General features: G+C 33.3%; 3 protein-coding genes across 5 annotated transcripts; 1 reads left to right on the forward strand and 2 right to left on the reverse strand.

The window, feature by feature from the left end:
* The first annotated feature begins 2483 nt into the window (after positions 1-2483).
* LOC114175724 (F-box/LRR-repeat protein 14-like) lies at positions 2484-12320 on the forward strand. 3 transcript variants are annotated; one of them, XM_028060508.1, is made up of 16 exons: positions 2484-2669; positions 3172-3472; positions 3570-3698; positions 3813-4020; positions 4375-4521; positions 4864-4938; positions 5869-5940; positions 6180-6251; positions 6521-6592; positions 6710-6781; positions 7632-7703; positions 8288-8359; positions 9059-9202; positions 10402-10473; positions 11213-11359; positions 11783-12320. In XM_028060508.1, exons 2-16 carry the CDS (start codon positions 3275-3277, stop codon positions 11965-11967), a joined length of 1737 nt encoding a protein of 578 aa, XP_027916309.1. In that variant the 5' UTR covers positions 2484-2669; positions 3172-3274; the 3' UTR covers positions 11968-12320. The 3 variants fall into 3 exon arrangements, with proteins under 3 accessions (XP_027916309.1, XP_027916311.1, XP_027916310.1); XM_028060510.1 differs by lacking the exon at positions 2484-2669 and adding an exon at positions 2769-2790; XM_028060509.1 differs by lacking the exon at positions 2484-2669 and adding an exon at positions 2817-3086.
* Positions 12139-16567, reverse strand: LOC114175723 (protein PHOX1-like). The gene is made up of 3 exons (XM_028060506.1): positions 14000-16567; positions 13673-13912; positions 12139-12995 (listed from the first exon to the last, which is right to left on the reverse strand). Exons 1-2 carry the CDS (start codon positions 15975-15977, stop codon positions 13764-13766), a joined length of 2127 nt encoding a protein of 708 aa, XP_027916307.1. The 5' UTR covers positions 15978-16567; the 3' UTR covers positions 12139-12995; positions 13673-13763.
* A 3462-nt stretch (positions 16568-20029) lies between these two features.
* On the reverse strand, positions 20030-22793 carry LOC114177892 (UPF0051 protein ABCI8, chloroplastic). Its single transcript, XM_028063482.1, has 2 exons — positions 21271-22793; positions 20030-20625 (listed from the first exon to the last, which is right to left on the reverse strand). The coding sequence occupies exons 1-2, from the start codon at positions 22669-22671 to the stop codon at positions 20407-20409; spliced, it is 1620 nt and encodes a 539-aa protein (XP_027919283.1). The 5' UTR covers positions 22672-22793; the 3' UTR covers positions 20030-20406.
* Between the last annotated feature and the right edge of the window lie 2317 nt (positions 22794-25110).

Below are 25110 nucleotides of genomic sequence, written 5' to 3' on the forward strand. Positions count from 1 at the left end.
ATATCAAGTGTTAAATCTCTAGTTAAAAATACTTAACAGATCTTATTCTTCTTGAAGGTGTTTATAAATATTTCTTCATAAATATTGTTAATATGTAGATCCCCACGTAATTTGTTATGTGTGTATGTGATGGAAAAAAAAAATGGTGGACTATGTAAAGTTATGAATTTTATTATTAGAAAAACTAAATTTAAAATTCATGGCTTTTTCATAATTTTTTTTTGACAATTTATCCTAACGTTTGTTGTATATGTAACAATTTGATTTAAATATAATATGACTATATTTAGCTGCCATGTGCATGTACTTGTTTGGAAAGGATTAGAAAGCTAAGTTAAATCGATTAGTATTATGCATAAAATGTATATGGTAAATTATTTTTTCTATGGTTAAGTTTTATTTTTTACCAATTCACTAATAAAATTTAGAATTGTGATTGTTGTGCGATGTTATTAATAGATTTTTTTCTTTTAATTTAGCAACTAAGTAGTTTTTTTTTTTTTAATTGGCTTTGTTTTTGTACAAATGATAAACGTAACATTTTAAATGATTATTAACTACCGGTATATATATCATAATTTCATGATTATTAGTATCAAGTTAAATTTTAGTCATATTATGTAATTTAAAAAAATGTAAAACGATATTCAATTATTATCCAGTTAAAAAAAATGTTTTATCCGTATGATCTGACATGATAACAACATTATTATATTTTTTATTCATTAATTTAATTTATTAAACTCAACCTTATCTGTAATTGCCTCATAATTTCATCTTTATAAACATAAACAGATTCCAAAACACAAAACAACATCAATTTGACTACCTTTTAAATGTAAATTATTTTTACTGTCATGCAAATTTAGGTTAACTATTTACATTGCTTGAAACGATTTATAAGAAGTTAACTCAATATTTTCCCTTCTCAACCTTTTCTACAAGAAAAAATATAACAAAATGAAATAATTTTCCTTATTTTTTATTTTTAATTTATGTTCATTTTAACTTCAAGAAAAAATTATTTTCCACTTTAAAAGTCCTTATAGAAAATATGTTCAAACAAACTTTATATGAGTTTTTTTCAGGTGAACGTTTTCTGTAAAAGTTTAAATTTATTTGTAAAATTTATAATATGATTTTATCAGTAGAAAAAGATAAGATAATGATAATGGACACTTTAATGAAGTGAAGAGACAGATGAAGAAAACAATAAATGCGAGGTAAGCTGTCATTGTTGTCATAAGAGATATTTTTAGAAAATTAAGATAAAAATGACACGGATTATTTTTCATTCTTCAAATAAAATTAGACATTGGTTTCCATATCATGCTTAATAAAAAAAATATATACCAAGATCAATTTATATTATTGAAATAAAACTTAAATTTCAATCCAAAAAATATGAAACATATGTATAAAACTACATGCAACTTCTGTCAATAGTCCAAACCTTACAAATACCAAATTAAAATAGATGAAGGATTATAAAGGTAGGGTTCATATGTACTATAATTTATTTTATCATTATTTTCTGTCAAGTTAACTCTGAGATGTTTTCTGGTGTTTATGTGAAAAGAAATGTTTAATAGTATCTTAGCGTTAATTACAAGCATTAGTATTCAAGCCAAGTGTGTGAACATGCTTAATCACACAAATTAATAATGATTTAGTTGAATGTGACTTGAAGCACAATGAACTGGGAAAGTGATTTCAACCACAGTGATATTTTCTGTAGTTTATGTATGACTTTTTCTTTACCCTTTTGGAAAGAGATTTATTTATTTATTTTTTGCCAAGATTCATATATTATTAATTAACAATGTTTTTAGTAATAATAAAAAACACAGTAGTAATAACACCTAAAACCATCAATAATGTTTTAAAGATACTAAGTAGTTTTTGTTTATTTAATATTAATGATCAATACAAACTGAAAAGATTCTTTAGATTTACAACATAAAACATTTCAGACATGCATAAAATATAAGGAAGATCATAATGAAGAGTTTGAAAGTTTGACCTTTGGAGCCATTGAAATTTGCAGTGTAAAAGAGTGAGACATTTTCAGAATCCAAAAGCTGATTTGATGCATCACTGTTTATGATCCATTGAATTTGGACCAAAATCTAAGCTTTGATTTTGTCATGGTTTTGTAGGAAAATCAAGATATTAGGAGACTTTCTTGCATTTGAAGCTACACTTCTCCATGTGTATTATTTTCTAAAGAAGAGGAAATCAATTATAAATAAAAATAAAGGTTAAGTACGTTTTTATTAATATATGAATTTTAACGTAAAATTAGAATATGTTTATGTTAAAAATTTTGATATATTAAATTTATTATAAATAATTATTTGGGATTTATGGGAATAATAGAAGGGAAGAAAGAGGAAGAGTGAGAGAGCGGAAGGGGCGGACGTGGGACCCGCATGCACGAGTATGACCCCACTCTTCTCCTCTATTCTTATCTCTACACTCTCTCACTTCGCTCCTACTGCCACGTGTCTTCTATCACCCTCCTTTTCTCCTGCTTCACTTCCTCACGCTTTTCTTCTCTTCTCTTCTTTTCTCTTCTCCAAATTTCATCTCTCTCAACAAAATCCTTCTTCTGTCGCCATTCTGTTACACACCTCAATCTTCTCTCTCTCTCTTTCTCCGTTTCAAAGGTCTCTCATCAAACCTAACGCTACACCATCACTTTCTTTTTTCTTCTTTCGTATTTCGTGTTTTTAATAATGCTAAAGAATCGATAAACCTTAAGATTACTTTATCTTGTCCTGGAAGAAGGTGCAGTCACTGCTTCTGTACACTGACAATTTAAATAATAATAATAACGGAGGAATCATCTTGATCGTGAAGTAGTTTTTTCTTCAGTGTTGTTTCTCTTCCTGGTCGTCACTGTAGTAGTAGTACCTATAAATTAATTTCAGTTGCCGTAAAAGTTAATCGACGTGTTTTTTATTTTTATTTTTTTGTCTGTTACTATTAGTGTTTTGTGGGTTTGATATTATTCTGTTTGGTCGAAATTAATTGTGGTGTGGTTGCTTGATCAAGGATCAATGATCAACATGAGTAATTCTGCGGTGACCTTTTCCCCCAAAACATTAACTGTGGTTAGTTTGACAGAGTTTGTTTTATTTATTTGATGTGTTTGTTCATGCATTTCAGTCCGACAACACCAGAAAATCGTTGAAGTGGGATGGGAGCTTGACTTTCTTTGGCATATTTTATATGCGTATGTGATCGGAGGGTATCTATCGGCAGTTGAGTGATGGGGGGTATCTGCTCTAGGAAGAGAGATCAACACGTGGTGGAAGATGATTTACACAGAGGGATTTCGGGAAGGTATTGTAGAAGTGGCAGCATAAAATGGTCGAGGCCCAGGAGTTTACGTTCCAAGTCCAATCAATGTCCCGGAGTGGGAACCTGTCCCTCCCTCATGGATTTGTGCATAAACAGGATACGCGAGGTGCATGTTTTTTTTCACCTTGTTTTTTTTTTTTTTTGATTTTGTTATTTTTTAACCTTACATGGTTACTTGATTCACATGTTTTGAGTTATAACAGGATTTTCACAAATATGATTCCTTTTCTGTTCTTCCAAGAGACATTAGCCAGCAGATCTTCAATGATTTGGTCGATTCTCACTGCCTGACAGAAGCTTCTCTCGAAGCTTTCCGAGATTGTGCTCTTCAGGTACTGGTTTAGATGCTTGGTGAAATTGGAAGCGTTGCCTTGATCCTACTTTCCTGCATACAAATTTCTGTTACAAATATGACCCTATTTATATGTTATTTGCTCTGCATGCAGGATATTGACCTGGGTGAATATAGTGGAGTGGATGATAATTGGATGGATGTCATCTCTTCCCAAGGGTTGTCTTTACTTTCAGTTGATGTTTCTGGTTCTCAGTTGACAGATAATGGACTACGACTCCTAAAGGATTGCTCAAATCTTCAAGCATTGACTCTCAATTACTGTGATCAATTTTCAGAATATGGGCTCAAGCACATTAGTGGTATAGTTACTATTCTTGTGATCAGTTTTTCTGACCAGAACACGTATAGTTTTTTTATGAACATACAAATCATTCAAATTAGTTAAAGTAAAATTTCTGTATTTTTATTTTGCGTCTTTGCTTGTGGTATACCCTGCATAATTATTCTTAGATTAATTAATGTTATTTTTCCTTATAATGGCTGTAGAATATAAATGATGAAAATAAATCTTGATTGAACATTATGTAAAATTGGAATTGCGCGCTATGATTTGAATAACATTATTTGTTCTGAATCTTTGGTAACAAATGGATTAATTTAAGAGTTCTGTCTGATTAATATAAACGATTAAGAATGCCAATTTGTTTCTGTAGGTCTTTCAAACTTGGATACCTTGAGTATCAGGAAGAGCAGCAGTGTCAAGCCTGATGGAATGCGCGCTTTCTCCAACTTATTTAATTTAGAGAAGTTGGACCTTGAGAGGTGTTCAGAAATTCACGGTGGATTTGTTCATCTTAAAGGTTGCTGCTATCCTTCATTTTTGGTCATTTATATGCAATGCAAGTTAACTTAATTCTGATGTAATTGATATTTTATAATCAATCTCACATGACTTTGAAGTTAAGGTGATGATGGATTTTCATCGTTATTGGTTAATTGGGGTGGTTGCTGTTGCCTTGCCTGTGCTTATTGGTGATGACAAGTTCTACTTCATTTAATCGTTTTATGGGGGGAGGGGGGTATAAGTTAAGGAGCTCATTATTCAGATATTGGCAAATGATATCCTACTTAGAATGCCCTTTTATACAGCATGATTGTGAAATTACTAAGTTATAGGTTTAATTTGTGTTTCAATAATACAGGTTTGAAAAAGCTTGAGTACCTCAATATTGGATGCTGTAAATGTGTTACGGATTCAGACATGAAGTCTATCTCAGGTACTGATCATAAGGTGATATGGTTTTTATCATAGTTATTGCATTTCAGGTTTATTTATGTTGTACAAAGGCAGTATTACTGTGTCTCGTTCATTTGTTAGTTATGTGACCTCAGCTTTTTCATGGCATTGTAATCTAGTGTCTTGCATTTATTCTCACTTCTAGTTAGCAAATAACCAAAAACTGGGTCGGGGGAACATTGATTTCCAAATTTGACTTTCTATTTTTTTTCTTTTGTGCTTTTTTTCTCTGGGCTCTCCACTCACTCTAGTAATAAGCCCCCCTTAAAGCTATCATGAGTGGAACACCAAAGAGTAGCCTTACGCAAAAACCTATCTATTATGTGTCTGCCTGCTCAGGTGATTAAAAAATGCACGGATAAATATGGTATTTTTCTTCAGCGAATACACCAGACAAACTTTTAAACTGCACATGCAGCAATATTTCTCCTGAAATTTTTGGTTTAGACTTCTAGAAAATTTAACTCTGATGGGTTGGTTGAATGGGACAACACAAGGTTTAGCATTTGACTAGTTCCTGGTTTAAGGACCCACTTGTCTCCTTCGGTTGAGGTACTTGTAAATACTTACAAGTTCTGAGTTAGAGGAAGATTGGCTGCCTTGGATTGGGGTGAAATTTCTTATAAAAAGGACTTCTACAACTTTTCTTTTGTCTTTTGTTAGTGGGGATGCATGTGAAATTATCTACTGAAAAATACTATCCTTCACCAATGCATAACTTCAGAATAGGGATGACAATTGCACCCAAACCCAACAGTTACATGCAAAATACACCCGTGAGTTTATACTGAAACATGTGGTTTTGCAACTTAAATCAATTGCCGCATTTATCATCAGTTCTTTTTACTTCTAGAATCAGGAAGCTAGGCCTTGGTATTTTTGTGCTGACTGTTGACATATAATGTTTCAGAGCTTATAAATTTGAAGGAGTTACACATTTCCAACAGCAGTATAACTGATATTGGGATTTCCTATTTAAAAGGTATATTTCCAGTTTTTGTCATCCATTACAAGTGTCATAAGACACTATGACCGTTGCTGCTATTTTGCACACATGATAACATCTGTAGTTGTCAATATCCATTCTCAAAAGAAAATATCATATCATTACTATCACCAAAATAGAGTTTTAGTATGTTGAATAAGTTCATGACTTTGTTTGCTCCAGGTTATTATGTTTTCCACATTATACATTATCTAGGCATTTCTTTCTACTTACAGGTTTGGGGAAGCTTACCACATTAAATGTTGAAGGATGCAATCTTACTGGTGCATGCTTGGAGTCTATTCATGGTAAAAATCGATTCTCAATTTATTCATTGAAGTGACATTTCATTTCATTTTTCAAGTTTAGACAGCTGTTTTGTTTTGTGGAAGTTACTCTGCAATTGATGAGCTTCCTGTCATTTTTATTTGGAAAATTAAGGATTTGACTAGTCCAGCACGCAATCAACTGCTGTTAAAGGCAAAGACTATGTTTGAACTTGGAAACTCATTTTCTTAGTATTCCAATGGTTACATTCTCTTAATTAGATCTTTAACACAATATTTTTTTGATACAGCCTTGGCTTCCTTGGCATGCTTAAATCTCAGCAGATGTGGTCTCTCCAATGATGGATTTGAGAAAATTGCTGGTAATTTTGATATAAAATGACCCAGTTTGAGGACTTAGGGTGTCATGTTCTTACTTCTCGCTCTAAGGACGGCAAATCATTGGATTCTTGGTTTTACAGCATGTCCCTTTTCTGCAGGTCTTAAAAGCTTGAAGAGGTTAAGCCTGGCTTTTAACAGGATCACCGACTCATCTTTAGTTCATCTGAAAGGTACTTAAAATATCAATATCTCATAAGAGTGACTATTTTATCCACATTCTGCTTCCCTAAATCAATAAAAACTCGTTTTTTTAGTGCTTTTGCACTATTTCTGCAGACTTTTATCTTTGTGTTTTTATGTAATCTTCATGTTTTTCTATCTGCAATGTCCTGACTGTTACAAACCAAAAGGAGAGGTGAGAAACTTTTTATACATTTTGAATTTTCCTAAAGAGTCCATCAAACACTGATGATGTCTAATGAACTAATTCAATTTTTGAAGTGAATGTATTGTAAATAGGAAAATGATATTTTAACCCACTTTTTTTGACCCACTTTTAACTCATTGCTTTAATCACCATTAGATCATCTTTTTTTATTTTTCTTAGTGATGTGATGTGATGATCTAATGGTGATTGAAGTGGTGGGTTAAAAGTGGGTCAAAAAAAGTGGGTTAAAGTATCATTGTCCTTGTAAATAAAGGAAATACGAAAGTCTAATCTTAGCTGCAAATATCTCGCTTCATTATTCATCATAAATTATAGTAGCTGTTAATGTGTGGTACATGAGTTATTATTGTTAATAGCATCTGCACAAAATCCTTTTTCGATAATATCTTATCCTTCTCTCATGTTGTAACTTCTAATAAAAGTCATATAAATGGGCACACGAAACTGAAAATTGGAAAGCACCTGGAAATTATTAGGTGCATAATATTTATACTCTTAAAATTTTTAAGTGCTCATGGGCCTTCAACAAGTAGTTTTTATATTCCACATTGTTGCTACTGGGACGTTGAATATCATCAATCATCGTTTATACAGCATGTTCACTATCCCTAAATATTTTTTTCTTTTTACAGGTTTAACAAATTTGGAGTATTTGAATCTGGATTCTTGCAGGATAGGCGATGATGGGCTTGCAAATTTGACAGGTTTGCACTATATTTAAGTATTTAACCATTTTCCTTTTGTTAGATTTATATGGTCATTGCATTGTTCAAAGTTTGAATAGATTTGTCATACTAGTTCAAAGTTTTCTTGATCTGTGCCTGGCGATTTGACAAGAGGCATTGAGGCTTTATATACCTTTTTGCCATTTTTAGCTGAATGATTGAATGGCATATTTTGATGATTCAAACCCAAGTATCTTGTAAAACAATAAAAATTGAGATGGTAAGATCCATGTATGTGAAACTTTGCATCTTCCAACTTGAATATCTGAATTGCACTTATAAAATTGTCGTGGGGATTTAAGCTAGCATTTAGCCTTAACATTGTGTTTAGAATGTGTGTGTGTGTGTGTGTGTGTGTACACACACACACGTGCTTGGTCTGGTCACCGGTGGTTTTAATTCAGTTTTGCTTATAATTTTTATTTTAATTTCCTCAATTTGTTCCATCAAAATGCTTTTTGAGGGGGGAAAATTTTGGTTATGAAAATGAGATTTTAGGAATTAAATAATTTTATTTGAAGTATCACCTATGGTGTGAAATTATTAGTTATTTGTTCTTTCAGGCCTCACACTCTTGAAAAGTCTGGTGTTGTCTGACACTGACATTGGGAATAGCGGGCTGCGTTATATATCAGGTTGGTTGATACAATCCTGTATATATGGTTTTCAAATTAAAATACAAATTTTATTTTTGAGTTTTTTGGCAGACCAAATTCAAATTAGACTATCCTCATGGTTAGAAAATATCGACTTACTAATGCTATGTCTGAGGTATTCTATATATCATAACCCCTTATTTAGTTTGTACATGTCAGATTTTAGTAAGAAAATTTAAACTGTTTACTTTAATACCATTATTGCTTTAAATCTGAGACTGTCTTGGAATCTGAGACTGTTTTATTATCAATTGGAAGATAAATTTTAGAAATCCCTTTTGAGTTACCCAAATATGAGTGATTTTTTTTAATTTAAATCGTAAGTGTTACCAATCTGGCCCTGCATTACTAGGATGAGGTTGCTGTTTATGAGATTTTAATTTAATTCAAAACATTATATGGTTTCAGGACTTCATTCATTAAAACTAAACGCTGTCATAATATGAAATTTATTTATCTGTTTGTGTGTAGGTTTTTTGTAGTTACATCTACAAATGCACACTCACACAATGTGCTGTTGGAGAACTTTACTGACAATACATAAAATGCATGTCTGTTTTGTGTAGGTTTTTTGTAGTTACATCTACAATTGCACACTCACGCAGTGTGCTGTTGGAGAACTTTACTGACAATACATAAAATGCATGTGTTGATTATGTGGTTCTTGCTTTTTTCCAGGTTTAAATAAACTCGAAGATTTAAATCTGTCATTTACTACAGTAACTGATAATGGCCTGAAAAGGTTGTCAAGGTTGACACAACTTAAATCACTTAACCTGGACACCCGACTGATTACTGACAACGGACTTTCGAATATTATCGGTAAGCATGTTCACTTTCATCTATCCACTTATTTTTTTTCTTTGGGCTTAACTACACCTTTATCCCTCTAGTTGAGACTTTGTGATTTTAGTTTCCCAAGACTTTCTCCAAACAAATCAGGTTCCTCTAATTTTAAAACTTAAAATCCTCAAATCTTATTTTATATTCAAACAGTTAGGGGTTTATGACTGATTTAGGATATGGAATATTTAAAACTTTAGATGTCAGAAATAAAGTGAAAATTTGTTAAGCATAAAAGGACTCGGTAGGTAATGGGATATGAGGGTTTGAAGAAAAGGAAATTTTGGATTCTTTTTTGGTTTTTGGTGAAATTTTGTATTTTAGTTGGGGAGTTTATATTATTGGAAAGGATTTATTTGATTCAACTAGTAAATAATTTGAAAGTTTTAAGTAAGAGGAAATTGACAGAGGAGCTTAATTGACGTAATTACAGAAATTGAAAAATTAAATTACAAAACCACACATTACCTAAATTAGTTAGAGTCATAGGGAAAGAACTTGAAAAGAAGATAAAATATAATTATTCAACTTCTTATATTCCAAACATTCTTAGGATATTATATATATATATATATATATATATATATATATAATTGCATGAAAAACCTTGAAAGGTCATGTATTAAAATACTATTATAATTTTTCAGTGTTACTTTTTTTTTTCAGAAATGAAATAAAACAGATGATAAAAGACTGGTAACAATGAGTTTGTTTTACTTTTTCTTTTCAGGAATGAAATACAATAGATTGTAAATGAAAACAAGTCTGTTTTTTTAATGGAAAGGGAATGAACTAAGTAGGCTAGGAAAACAAACAAGTCTTCTATTGTATTCTATCCATTTCATCAGTTTTTATTTTTTATTACAATTAATTTTATGTTTTAATATTTATTAAACTTAAATGACGTGAGTTAAAAGAGATTGGAAATCCTCCTAATTTAATCCTCACTGTTACATACGTATAAATTTAAAAAATTAGAATTTTAAAATATTTTGGGGTTCACGGCATCTTTCCAACCCTTAAACCCCCCTTAAAATCATCCGCCAATGATGGTTTGTTATAGTAAAATAAATATTTGAAAAAAGTTGGGGTATTGATCCTTTTCTATTTGGGGCTATGTGATTAATTTTGCTTGATTGCTTCAATTCTAGCTGTCTCACTGGAATTGTCTTTAACAGGTCTGAGTGGATTGGTAACACTGGATCTCTTTGGAGCACACATTTCTGACCATGGAACTGCATATTTGCGATGTACGACTTACAGTATATTTCTCTAACCTACCTAATTGCTAGTTGACTTTGTTAACTTATAAGATATAACTGAGTAGTCTACATTTGAAATGGACGTGCATCAGTAATAATTGGGGTTCTTGCCATTTTCTTTTTAGGAAATTTGATGATTATCACGTAGGTATTGGGCTGCACACTTTGATTTTTTTCATGAAAATGTAATCAGTCAAGAAAATAAATTTAAAATTGCTTAACTGGAGAAACAAGCGGTGGAAAATCTAGCTATCTAGTGCAAGTCGATTATTTTTTCTGACGTTTTCACTTATACATACAAATTTGATGTTGAATCTTCTCTGCCTGTAGACCTTGATGGCAATCTTATTTTACCTGTTCCCCTCTAGAATTGATGTAAAATAGAACATTTGGTTTCTTTATGTGTGTGTGTATATATTTTAATTTCTCTTCTTTTTGCTAACTTAATTAATGACACCATTTACTTAGTGGAATCTGCAATAAATCCATGCTCATTTCTTTATGCCTATACTTTGAGAGCAAACACCGAAACACCCATATATGGAGGGAGTACTACTTGGAAACACCATTCAACACCTACTCACCTTTTTTCTCATTTGTTGTGTATTGTTAGAAATGAGCACTGATTAAAAATAATGGGAAAATACTGGTTTACGACCCTGTGCTAAGATTACTGGGTATCTTGCCGGCTTAAATTTTAGCTCCTATTTTGGTCTCCATCTTGCAGCATTCAAGAACCTGCAGTCCCTTGAAATATGTGGTGGAGGATTAACTGATGATGGCGTAAAAAATATAAGAGAAATCGTCTCCCTGACACAGCTAAACCTGTCCCAAAATTGCAACTTGACAGATAAAACTTTGGAATTGATATCTGGTATTTTCTGCTTCCCTTCATTGCTTTATATATTCCAATAAACATCTTCCAAAAATAAATGTTTGGCGGAAACAGACACAAAGTTGTAACTTGAATGGATAGCCAATGATATATTACCTCTTGCAAGTTCAATTTGGATTTTAATTATGCACCACATGTTACGTGCAATTGGCACGCTTCGCTCAATTTTTGTGCAGAGGTGTTATTAGCTGTAAGCACTACTGAAACACACCTAATTCATATTGATCATTGGCAACTTAGTGCCCGGATAATCATAATTAAGTATGAAAATGAAAAATAAGGAAAATTGGATCTATTAGTTTTTTTTTACTTCCTCCCCTTGCCCTGTAATTGGATCAAATACAAATTTGTCTTACTTTGTTAACCCATATATCTTATGTTTCTTTTTATATCTGAATACAGGCATGACAGCACTGCGGTCGCTAAATGTTTCAAATTCTCGTATAACCAATGGAGGACTACGGTATCTGAAGCCTTTAAAGAATTTACGCAGTCTTACCTTGGAGTCTTGCAAGGTTACTGCTTCTGAAATTAAAAAGCTTCAGTCGACTGATCTTCCAAACTTGATAAGCTTTCGGCCAGAATAAACCAGAAGGAGAGAATTCTGTTATCTATCTGGTGAACAATTCTCTGTACATATTTATGGCCACTGTTTGAATAGTTAAGAAAAATGTACATAAAATTGGCATGCAAGAATGTAATTATGCCTTATTTTGCATGTTTGTATTATCCCGTCCAAGAATAATTGTGCATATATCTTTCTTTCCCCCTTTCTCTCCTGAATTTAGATGCCTGATGGGGCTATCTATATTGTCTGTGCATATTCTCATGTATGTGGATGTTTGGACCAGAGTGATGATGCTCATTACTGTATCGTAAAGTAATGAATTGTGACTGGCTTTTAGTTACTGACTAATGTTTATATCTGATATTTGTGGGATGCATTCCATGTTTTATAATTCATATTACTGTTTTTCATTGTCATGCCATGTCTCAGGCCGCGGGCATAGCAATGTTGGAATTACAGCTGAGTGAAAATAGAATTCTGCTCGTGTTGTTAACTTAACCCTGTCAAAATCAGTTATTCGATGCCAGTCTTTTAGCGAAAAATTAAATATTTGAGATTTAATAATGCAGAATATTCTTTGAAAATAACAAGAATAGCATACTTTGAGGGAGGGAAAAATCAGATTAATATTTAATGAATATTTTTTTAATCAATTAGAATTCAAATCATACTCTTGAAGAAATTAGAAACATATATGTATCTGTCATATTTAAATAGAAAATGCACAGCAACGGGTAAGTTTAACGCACTAGGAGGAAAACTCTTTCAGAAAGAGACTACCTCGATAAATAACAGAAGATAAAGAAACATGCATCTCCCGTTGCTTGCTTTTGGTACAAATTTAACATCCTACAAATCTATGAACTGATTGAGGGGCAAAGAAAATGAGGAAAAGCAGAAACTAAGTAAAAGGTAATTCCTGCAACGCCATCTTCCCAAGGTGTATAGAAACTCCTAGACCCTTTTGATTTTGGAAATGTAAACACCATTGAAAGAATATTTCTAGTATATTGGTGAACCCACATTCTTAAAATGTGTATGAATAACCTGCAGCATAGACAAACCAAGGTTGTCATCAAACACGACTATAATCATATTATCAACAGAGTAAGTACAAAAAGAACTCAAGGGGGGTGAATAATATAATTAAGCTATGACAACCATGTAGATAACTAAACCTTTCTCTGCGAGCATCAAGTTGCAGTGGAATACCAAACATCATTTTTTACAAACATGATGTGATTCTAGGACCAAATTGGAGAACTTCAATGTATCTAATTATTTAACTAGTTATTTAATAATCGGTCCCTCCACTAAGACAAACGGGGTCATAAACAACGACAACAGCACAAATTGACAGTGTATACAACATGATATCAACATTCATTATATGATAAGAGAAATCTAAAATTCATGGTGAATAATGACTAGTCATGGAGTTTCCATTGTTGTGGTGTTTAGTTACAAATTCCAAAGACTACAAGGAAGTGTCACGGGGTCGAGAAATAGGCATGAAATTGTGCGTTGTAAAATATATTTGCAAAAGAAGCTGCTCTAGTAAAGTTTAGCTAGTAAAAATTAAAACCATTAGCAGCAAAACATTTTATGCAGGTGAAAATGTTTTCTACAGCTACTCATGAACGCTGAAATTGTAAGACACTTTTGAAAGATGCAGCCATAAACTCTTCCTACACAAATAAACACATAAGTAACTAACCAGTTACCTTCTGATGACAATAGCATTTCAGGCACAGAAGCAGCTATGGTGACTGTTGGCCGTGTCACTCTTCAAGTGCTTGAAGAAACATATTCAACTCATGCAAGCTCAAAGGCATGATAAGTTTTCGAAACTCGCCTTCTGAATAAGGGTTCCAAACGAAATGATGGAACTCCACTCTTCCACATTTTAGCTTTGTACATCTCATTCCATGCCTGTACTATTTCATCAATTTTGAAGGCAAGACCTGACAGTGAAAAAGTTAACATATATGAATGTATAGCATTATATCTAAGTAGCTATATCAAAAGTTTCTAGTGTCTTGAAAACATACCATCTACTGCAGTATTGTTTGAACAGTGGTTCTTCAAAATTACAGCTATATCTGTTGGAGAAGCTCCTGCAAGTTCAAATTTCTCAACTGAAGCCGCAAGAGTTTCATGCCACACAGGTAGCCCTGATTTGAACTCCACAATTGAGCGTTCATACAGAATGGTACCCCATAGGAGATTTATTTGAGACCTCATATGTGCCTCTTGTGCTGCAAGTTCTTCTAAGGACATACTTTGAAAAACCCCATCCAACCCCATCTTCTGCAAATCCAATATAGAATAATTTGAATCAGACATTTTACTCAACTTCTGCTTTTCAGATTCTTCCCATATCTGCATTCCTTTCTCCATATTTTCTTCAGCATTGTTGTAAAGATGGAGAACCTCAGAGGAAGGCAATGTTAATAAGTCTACATTACTACTGAGTGCATGATACCACAAAAGTTTTGCTTGCTCAAACTTCTGCAGCCCCAGAGCCAAAAATCCTTCATGAAAATCTGACTTAATTTTAATGGCTGCATCATATTTTTCTCCTGCCTTTGAATATTCTTCCAGCGCCCATTCATATGAACTCTTGATCAGTTCGCATACATGCTCTTTAGAAGAGTCTTCTGTTTTATACACCTTTTTCCTTGCCTTAGAGATATGCACATTTCCCCAGTTGAACAATGCAAGAGCAGTCATCTCTTGGAACTTATCTCCTGCCATGTCAAATAGGCCTTGTGCTTCTTCGCCTGTAACAGTCTCCTCCATAGCCTCGGAATAGAGCTTCATACCATGTTCGTGAAAATCCAAATATCTGTCACATTCAAAACCAACATGGTTCTTGAACAATTTGGCAAACTGAATTATCCAATCCTCAATGCAAGAAGAGCTAACAGTTCCATTTGCTTTTCCCACACAACCATTCTCAACTGCAATGTTAATACCAACAACTTCCCCCTCCTTCACTTTAAATTTCTCAAAAAGTGGATCCTGCTCAGGAGTGGCTTCTACTATGTACAGTCTGATACAACTATGAGATCCTGTTTCAACCCTTCTTAATTCATCATCAGAAGTGATTGTGACTAAATCACCTTCTTGGTCCCTGTATTTGACAAGAACAGCTCCTAGGCTCGAGAATCGATCTTGAATAACTTCTCTCAACTGGAAGAGGCTACAATTGATAGGAAGTTCAGCACACCGTATATCATCACCAAAAATAAGTTTAACTGTTTTGTTAGGAACATGTTCCCTTCTACCATTACTTCTTTCCTCTATAACTTCCTTTATATCAGCCTTCTTCTCATCATTTTTTTCCTTGGCCTTCTTCTTCTTGGATGTGTTGATCTTCTTCTCCTCGGTTTTCCTTTCTAGAATTTTGTCATTCGGAGCCTTCTTTTCCTCCTCATAGCCCTTCTTCCGCATATTCTCTTTCACTACCTTTTCTGGAGTCAAGGCACTTGGAGTTTCAACATAATTTGGAGGCAACTCAATTATTGTATCGTTAACTCTCAATCCTTTCTCTTCAAGTGCATTTTTCACCTTTTCTGAGATCTCTAATGCCATGGCATTATTTGGTTCCATCTTCAGAACAGTGCTGACATCTCTTAGAGCTAAATCCAGCCTATTTAAAGCTTCATAGCACCTTGCTCTCTTCAACAGTGCTTTGCTATATTTGGGTGTCACTACAAGAGCCAAATCACATTCATGAATAGCCCTTGGAAACTCACTGACCCCCATCTGCATATAACATGCAGCCATGTTGCTCCTCAGATAGGACACATCAATATGATTTCTCGGAAGTAACTTCAGGGCTTTCTCATATTTTAACATTGCTCCTTCTAGATCCCTCTTTTGGAACAGCTTGTTTCCCTCATTCTTCAATTCTTGAGACATGGATATGAACACCATAGTATCATTGTCATAAGCTTTGGGACTGCTATCTCCCATTTTAGTATCCTCCCTTGTCTCTCCTACTTGCTTCGTTTTCTTTCCCATTTTCCCACTCTTACACCACACTACTCAGTTTATTCCAGTCAAACCAAGAACACAAGAAAACCAATAACAAGGTATTCCAAAAAGAAAAGAAATATAGAGGCAATCTAACATGAAAGACCTTCAGATATAACTAACATGGCATCATCCAAAACCCAAGGAAATGGTGGACAATATAACAAAAATCAAGCAATCTTTGACCGGAACAAGTTCAAAATCTCAAAGTGGTGCCAATGAAAATTGACTGGGTTGTCCTCTTGTCACAATGGTTCAAGTGACACAGATATTCAACACAGACGCATCCTTCTCTCTCAATTATTATTTGTTTGAGCGAATACAAACTCTATTTCAGAGACAGACTTCAGAAAAGGTGAAACAAAACCCAGGATTTGGGAAGAGAAATAAACTTATCTGGGTGACGAGTTATGTAAAAAAGCTTCAAACTTTGCAACTGCAAGGAAAACCAAAACACAATGTAACAGACAGCAAGGAAGTTTGGAATGGAAGAAAACGAAGTCGTGTTGTTGCTGCTCTTTTGTAATGTGGAAGAATGATTTTTCATAGCCTTCACGTTAACGCCACTAAAGCATTTGTCATAAAAAAAAAATCACATAACGTGAGCTTCTTAACTGAACTCAGAATCTGATATATCCCATGACAAGTATTTTTCTTTTTCTTTATTTTTGTATATGGTGGGTCCATTCTATATTCCTGTGTTGCTAATGAATTAACCATTAATTGACAACCTTCATAATCATGCGAAGCGACAACAACTACAAGTTCACCTTTCACATAAAGTGTACGATTGTTCCTTTCCTCATCCAACTTAATTAGCAATAATGATTTCAAAAGTTCTCATCTAATTTTGGTATGATTTTCTGAAAAAGTATGATCTCAACACCATCTGGTAAGTAAACACTCAATTTGTCACATTTAGAGTAGAAGAATGATACTAGATAGTTAGTTACATTATTAAAGCATAAAAAATCATTAAATTGTAAACAAGGACAACAAAACATGCTCAGATCGCAAAGGAGATAAAATAACTAAAAATCAAATACAAAACAATGTCACAGAAGAGAACAAGGTAAAAAGACAAGCAAACGAATACAAGTAGAAAAAAAAAAAAAAAACATGACAATATAAGAGTAATTGAACAAAACGATAAACCTATAGCCACCCACATAAAATTTTAAAAACACGAAACATCATTCTCCACTCGTTGTTTTACATTTGTAGATAAGTTTTGGTTTGAAATTTTTGGACAATGATATTTTGACTACTAAATTTAGATAACTTTTTCTTACAATATGATGTGTCATTTTCTACGTAGTTTTTGAATATTGAAAATGAAAAAAAAAATAAAAAATCACTTAGAAGATGACACTTAAAATTTAAGAAAAAATTATCAAAAATTATTTTCCGAATTTTTTATAAAAAAAAAATTAGAGGTGAGAGTGAGAGAGAGATCGGTTGGTAGAGAAAGATTCGAGTGCACTGAAATGGTAGATAGGAAAAGTGAAAAAGCATGTCGGGGATAGAAAAAGAAAGAAAAGCTGGTAACTACACACCACATTTCTGTGTGTGGCAATGCTTTCTTGCCCCTAAAGTAATAACTTTCATTTTTTTTTTCACTAGTAAGACTTAAATATGAATAACAGAGATCTTGTACAACTCATCTACGTCATTCTTCACAACTCTTACACTTGAAAAAAAAAAACAAAATCAGAAAGACAGTACCACAAGTAATCTTGTATAAGTCTTCTTTATATTATCGTATAATGATTCTTGGAAATAATACAAAAATATAATTTTAAATCTCACATTATATAAAAATAATAAAATTAAATATCATAAAAAAATTATAAGTTTAATGTATTGAGATTTCGAATTAAAAGTGAATTCATAAACAATAATTGCTTCTTCTTCTTTTTTCTTTGGCCTAGATTCTATATCTACACAATAGGTCATGGCCTAACTAATTACAATTAGGTTTAATATGCATTGAACTAATCGTTTTTTTTTAAATAATTATGAGGACTTGCAATTTGTTCAATGTGGAAGTTGAATATGTTGTCTTTTTCCTAGGATTGTTTCTTTTTAGAGTTTAAACTATTGTTGTCTTATTAAAGATGTGAATAATTTAGCATTGTCCTTTATCGTTGCTGGTAACATGAATTTTAAATTCAACTGTTGTATATTAATATATTTAATAATTTATTAATCTTTAGAGAACTGCTACATGGTACCAAAGTAAAACATCCAAAAAAAAAATACCAACAATACATGGAGAGTTAATAGTTTTTTTAAACAAATATAAGCTAACAATTAAAAAGCCATAATTGAAAGTTCAGTTAAAATAAACTGCTCGTGTGACAAGATTCATATTTATTAATTTTGCAAACAATTAATTATGATTTAATAATTATAATTACTCAATCAACGTTACAGGAAGAGTTTAAAAAACGCCTAATTAAGATTAACTTCAATTGGGTATTCTCTTTCCAACATTTTTAAGTTTGGAAGTATTTTTAAATGTCAATTAAGTTTTAACTAATAAAGTAAAAAGTCATTAATATATTGGAAATAAATATTTAATAAATTCAAAATCAAATGTTTGGAGTTTAATTACATTTAATTCTAATAAGAAGGAAGGTAATCACCCATATTATTCTTAATAATTTTAATGAATTTAAAAAAGTGGATCATTGTACCAGGTAGATTCAGAATAAAAACATGACATTCAAGTTTCTAAACTTTTTCACTATTGAGCATGTTGGTCCTTCCATCAAGGTCTTTATTAATTTAATGAGAAGTGGGTTATTTAGTGTACAAGTGCCAACTCTAAACTCCAAGGCATAAAAACAATTACAATCTTACTATAATGAAACATGTCATTACTTAGGTCCTTCTAAGAAACTAAATTCATAAAATATCAGTTGAGTGAAAGTGAAAGGTCTTTCAAAAGAGAAAACGAAAAAAAAAATACCCATAATGTGATTTCAACTCACATAAAAACTCGAAACTTCAACTTTAAAGAAATAAATTTGTGAATTTTCATCTTATATCAATGACTTTATAGAATTCAAAATTAAATATAATCTCAGATCGAGTAAAAAAAACTAAATAATATGGAAAGAAGTTAGAAATTTCTTATTTTAAAGTTGAGTTGAAAGTATTATTATTTTATTATATAAAATTAATTCATATTTCATTCTTATATTTTATTATTATGGCATCTCTTCACTAAATTCTCTTCAAAATATCATGAAATACTTGAGTTTCATTTTTTTTTTTCACTATGGCTAGCTTTTTGTGTCTCTGTTTCTCAAATCATGTGTGATTGGTGAGTGATCTTTTTGTTTGTTTGTTTTTTGTGATGGCACTTTGTTTGTGGTTAAATGTGTGTTGAGGTCCTGCAAAGGTGAACTAACCAAGGGTGGATTAAAAAAGAAAAGGGTGTTGGGATTTTAACATCTCCAACCTTAACATGGCTACAATATTTAAACAAACAGAGAAGAGAAGAAAGAGTAATTGCACATGGAAGTATCCAAATCCTGCCATTGTAATCTATTTGACCTGAATAAGAAGGACAACCATCACGTGGAACAGAGAATCAGAGTTATGTATACACTTAATAGTCCCTGGAAATAATAAGAAATCATAGTGTAAAATAATAAGAAATCACTAGGAAAGAGCTTAAGTAAAACTTTGGTAAGTTATGAGACACGTAGAGCTACCTTATCAGAACAATTGAATGCATTAATTGATGAACATTTGTTTACTGCAAAGTAAGATATAAAACGAAAGGGACGAGGTTGCTGAAAATTCACTTTACAGACTGGAATTAATTACAGATTTCACTTTCCACCACTCATCCTGAAATTGTGTTCAACGTAGAATGACACAGATTGACATGCTCCAAATGAATTAAAGTGTGCAATATTTCTACCAAATATCTGAAAAAGAAGCACCAGCCTGTTTGTCAGGATCTGCATATTTAGAACTAATTCTGATATTATGGTTTGACAGAATTACTGGACACTGAACAGTCAGGCTGTGAATGTAGAAATATATTATTTTATTATGACAACGTGGGATATGTCTTTCCCTCGTAAAGGAAATAACAATGTACCACCAGTAACTGCTGAAGCCATGATACTAACAGATTCTGTCAATACCTCTAAAACACTGAGTTACATTAAAGAACTGGTAATCCAGAGTAAATCCACAAACAAAATTATAGGATTACAGTGATTACTTATTAAGGTAGAAAATTGGTAATGCTTGAGGGCCCTTTTGTGGTAAACTTGAAGACAACATCTATATACAGCATGTACACATCCTTCCGAATGCAGCACCTCTATGGCCTTGTACAACTTCAAGAACAAATGGCCTGAGCAAATTCCAAATAATGTGCTTAACAAACTGTTTAACCTACTGAGCCCTCCAGTTTCAAGCTCATGAGTTGGTTCACCTCGGAACCAAATTCATCAGGAAGCTCATTAAAGACATCACGGCAAAATCCGGAGATCATTGCGGCCATTGCTTTTTCATAGTCTATTCCCCTTTGTTGAAAATAGAACAGTTGATCTTCCCCAATTTTGGATGTACTGGCTTCATGTTCAATTCTTGCCGTTGGATTTTTCACCTACAAAGTAATCGTGGTTGCTTTAGCAAAACAAAAGTATCATGGCAAATATGGAAGCAGGAGAAAATAAAGAAAGACAAAACAAAATGGGAAGTGATGCGGGTTAGGTGAGGCAGGGAAACTGCATAACAATATGCTTTTGGAAAGAATAACTCCAAAAAAATTGATGACCTTCTGTTTGGTTTTGTAACCAAAACTCTGGTGTAAGTCTAATTCAACGTTACAAACCCTCTCTCCACTTTAGTTTGATTATATCAAATCTCCGGCACATTCCTTCTCATTGAGGATTCAACATTTTTAAATGTGAAGTTTCACAAGACCGCACATTAGTGTGGGTTCTACTAACGGTTAAGATAGATTAAACAACAAGCTTAGATATAAACTCTAATACCATCAAAGTCCAAAATAATGATTTCCTTAGTTCTAGACTATTGTTTATCCTCTTGCATTCACCCCTTCCTATTCTATCCAAAAAAATAAATAAATAAACATTTCCTCTGATTCCAACCAACAGCTACAACAAAAGCCTATTCCAGTAGGTAAAGTCAGCAACATAAATCACACAATACCACTTTGTTTATCAAAACAACCTACCTAAAATCATTCCAGCAAGACAAACAAAACACAAGAAAAGCAAAAACAAACCTGAATGTAAGGATAGGTATTGGCAGCTGCTTTGTCCCCAATAAGCATGGAGTCACACTGAGACGAGTTTCGCGCATTGTCCGCCTTGGACAGAACCTGAACCAGCCCTCTATAACAGTTCCTGGAATGTCCAACCGATATACCCTTGGAGATAATCCTACTCCTTGTGTTCTTCCCTTTGTGTATCATCTTGGTCCCTGTATCAGCCTGCTGATAGTTATTCGTCAAAGCAACAGAATAGAACTCCCCAACACTGTCATCTCCCTCCAACACAACACTCGGATACTTCCACGTGATAGCAGAACCCGTCTCCACCTGCGTCCACGATATCTTCGACCGCGCCCCGTCACAAACCCCTCTCTTCGTCACAAAATTGTAAACCCCACCGTTCCCATTCTCATCCCCAGCGTACCAATTCTGCACCGTGGAGTACTTTATCTCCGCCCCCTCCCCACAGTACAACTCCACCACCGCCGCGTGGAGCTGGTTCCGGTCATAAGACGGCGCAGTGCACCCTTCCAAATACTCCACAAAGCTCCTGTCGTCGGCGACGATCAAAGTCCGCTCAAACTGCCCCGTTTCCAGCGCGTTGATTCTGAAGTAGGTGGAGATCTGCATCGGGCACTTGGTGTCTTTGGGAATGTAGCAGAACGACCCGTCGCTGAAGACGGCGGAGTTCAACGCGGCGTAGTAGTTGTCATCGGAGGGCACGACCCTCCCTAAGTACTTGCGGACTAACTCGGGGTACTCCTTAATAGCCTCGGAGATGGAGCAGAATATGACCCCGGCCTTCTCGAGGGTTTTGCGGTGGGTGGTGGCGATGGAGACGCTGTCGAGGACGGCGTCGACGGCGACGTTGGCGAGACGCTTCTGTTCGTTGAGAGGGACGCCGAGCTTGTCGAAGTAGCGGAGGAGTTCGGGATCGGCGTCTTGGAGGGATTGCAGAGAGGGTTTCTTCTTGGGAGCCGAGTAGTAGCAGATATCCTGAAAATCGATGGGAGGATACCTGTTGTCGGACCAGGTAGGGAGTTTCATGGACAGGAATTTGTCAAACGCCTTCAAGCGGAATTCCAACATCCATTGAGGTTCCTCTTTCAGGGACGAGATCAGACGAATGGTTTCTTTCGAGAGGCCTTTAGGGATTGAGAAGGAATCGATGTCCATGCTGAATCCGAACTTCTTATCATAGTCGCGGTTGCGGAGGATTTCACGGATCTTCTCGTCGGAGGAAGTGGCGGTTGCTGCGGCGGTCTCTTTGACCTCGGCGCGCACCGTAACGTGGCGCGAAGGTTTTGGGGGTTTGATGTTTAGGGTTTGGGGGAGAAGGGATTTGGGGCGGCGCGTGGGTTGCGGAGGTAAGGGGGAAAGGGAAAGACCGTTGCAGCGGAGAAGAGACGCCATGGATGAGGTTTGGTTTGTGACAGATAATTAATGAAAATTAAAGAAAGAAAATTGGGAATTTGTTTCCTCCAACTTACTTGTGTTGTGGGTGTCGTGTGTCCTCAGCGTGCAACTTTGATTTTTCCAAAATCATCAAATTCATATTTAGAAATTTTATGCCCATTCACTCTTCTAAGTCTCGTGTGCGCCACGCACACAACTAAAATTTGTTTTTCATTCATTTTTACTTGCTATTTTTCCAATAATTTTTGTTTTATTTTATTTTTACTTGTTTTCATTTTTAATCATTTCTCTATTATCCGACAAACTTACTCCATATGTGTCTGAAGATGAATCGAACAACATGTTTGTTACCATCATATAGAAGCAGAAATTTGTTGTTGTGGTAAGAGACAACTAGACAGTGTTCATATTTTAAGCTGTGTTTTTGGTGAACGAGAAAGAAACAGTTAGTTATTATGAGTTTTGTTTTGTTGCAGTGAGCTATCAGTTTATTGGATATATTTAACCTTGATATTGGTAATCTTTTTATTTGTTTTAAAAATACCCTTGAGATGTAGTAGTTTTTTTGCCACAGTTTTTTTATTTTTCTTCTTGGCGGAAATAATATTGTTTATTTAAATTCTTAAGTCAAAATGTTGAATGCAACTGTTGCACATGTTTTCTTGTAAAAGAAGAAATTCATGAAGACATGGACGAGAATTGCCAATAGTTACAAGACGAGAGTTGCTTCCAGAAAAATAAAAGGTTCAATTGTGGACCAGAGGAGATGCCTGTGCTGAATTTATATAGATTTATCTTTTTGAAAATAAATCTAATTAAAAAATTCCTGAATAGACCTCCACACTTTATTTTATTTTCCTTTAGACGTATTTATTAGGATTGAATTTTTAAATATGCACAACCAGATAATCCGCGAGTAAAATTCACCGACGTTCGATTTGAGTTGGATTGGATGGAAATTTTTTTATAAATTTTAATATAATTAACTTTTTATTTAGTTTATTCAGATTGAACTTGTGGTGAGCCGGGTTAATTTACCAACTCGTAAATAAAGGGTTACACAAATATTATTTGTTAAGTTGGATTTTGCATTTAAGTTAAGTTAGGTTATTTTTTTAGTTAACACATAGCTAATTTGGTATTTTTGTGATTTTAGTTTGTATTTGGATTATATTGAAGTTTATTTAGATTTTAATTATAATTATAATTTAGTTTTGACTAAACAAAATTTAAAAAAATATTTTTTTAATTAAGTGAGCCTGTGAGTCAACCCGTTTAATCTCACCAATCCGTGGTGAGTCGGGTCGGGTTCAAATTTTTTTGGTTCACAAATAAGTGAACCATATTGGATTGGTTCACTAAATAATCAACTCGTGGTAGATCGAGTTAGTCCGAATCGGATTATCCGTTTTGACAGCTCTTTGCACAACGCTAGTATAGACCGGTTGAACTTCAATTTTCTGAATTCCGACTCATGATTTGATTTCTCTGCCTTTGTAATTGTTTCTAAGAAGAAAGAGGAGGAATTTTTTAAATTAAAATTTATGAGGAAAAGTAGAATTTTAATTTTCCATTATAAAAAAGTAAACAAATATAATGGTTTGAATAAAAATAAATATTAATTAATATTGTGTAAACTAATGTAAAATATAAATTATTATTAATTTAGTAATTTTTGTTAATTATCTTTGGTGATAATTAATTTTTTCAATATTGAAAACAAATTGAATGTAATTTTTAAATATTTGTAGTGATACGTTGGAAAGATAAAATTATAACCGCCGTTAAATTGTTTAAGAGTAAAAGTTATATAATTGAGATAAAGAATTAATATTTTATAATTTAAGTATAAAATGTATGAGCAGAGAAAAGAAATAACTTAAATCATTTCACAAAAATCTATGTCTCTCCAACAATAGTTTATTTTTATCTTATTTGTGCATCATAGTTTATTTTAAGAAGTTGGTAGAGAACAAAGTAAGTTTAGTCTATAAAAAGTAATTAAAGTAAGTTTTTTTTGTCCATTTTTTTTAGTTGGTTTTTAAAAGTTTTTGATACATGGAGATTGGAGGTTGGGAGTTTTGCATTGCATGTGGTCCTTCTAGACTAAAGATAGATATTTGTTTGTTTAGGATAATAAAGAGTATGTTCAAATTATTTATCGTAATCTTCTATGTATAAGTTTTTAAGCTTGAGAAAAAGTCTTTTAGCTAATTAAATTATGATAGTAAGTTAGGATAAATAATTTAGAAGTGATGGTGGCATGGTCATAGTGTTTGTTTTTATCTAAGAATTGTTGTTATTTGAACATATTAAAATTGTTTGAATGTTGAGATCAATATGTTATGTCTTATTCAGTAGTGAAAAATAAAAATATTACAAGTGAATCATATTGATTTAATTTTATGTTATTTTAAAACAAAATAGTCTATGTTA

This window comes from Vigna unguiculata, chromosome 3 (genome assembly GCF_004118075.2).
Source record: "Vigna unguiculata cultivar IT97K-499-35 chromosome 3, ASM411807v1, whole genome shotgun sequence".
NCBI lineage: Eukaryota > Viridiplantae > Streptophyta > Magnoliopsida > Fabales > Fabaceae > Vigna > Vigna unguiculata.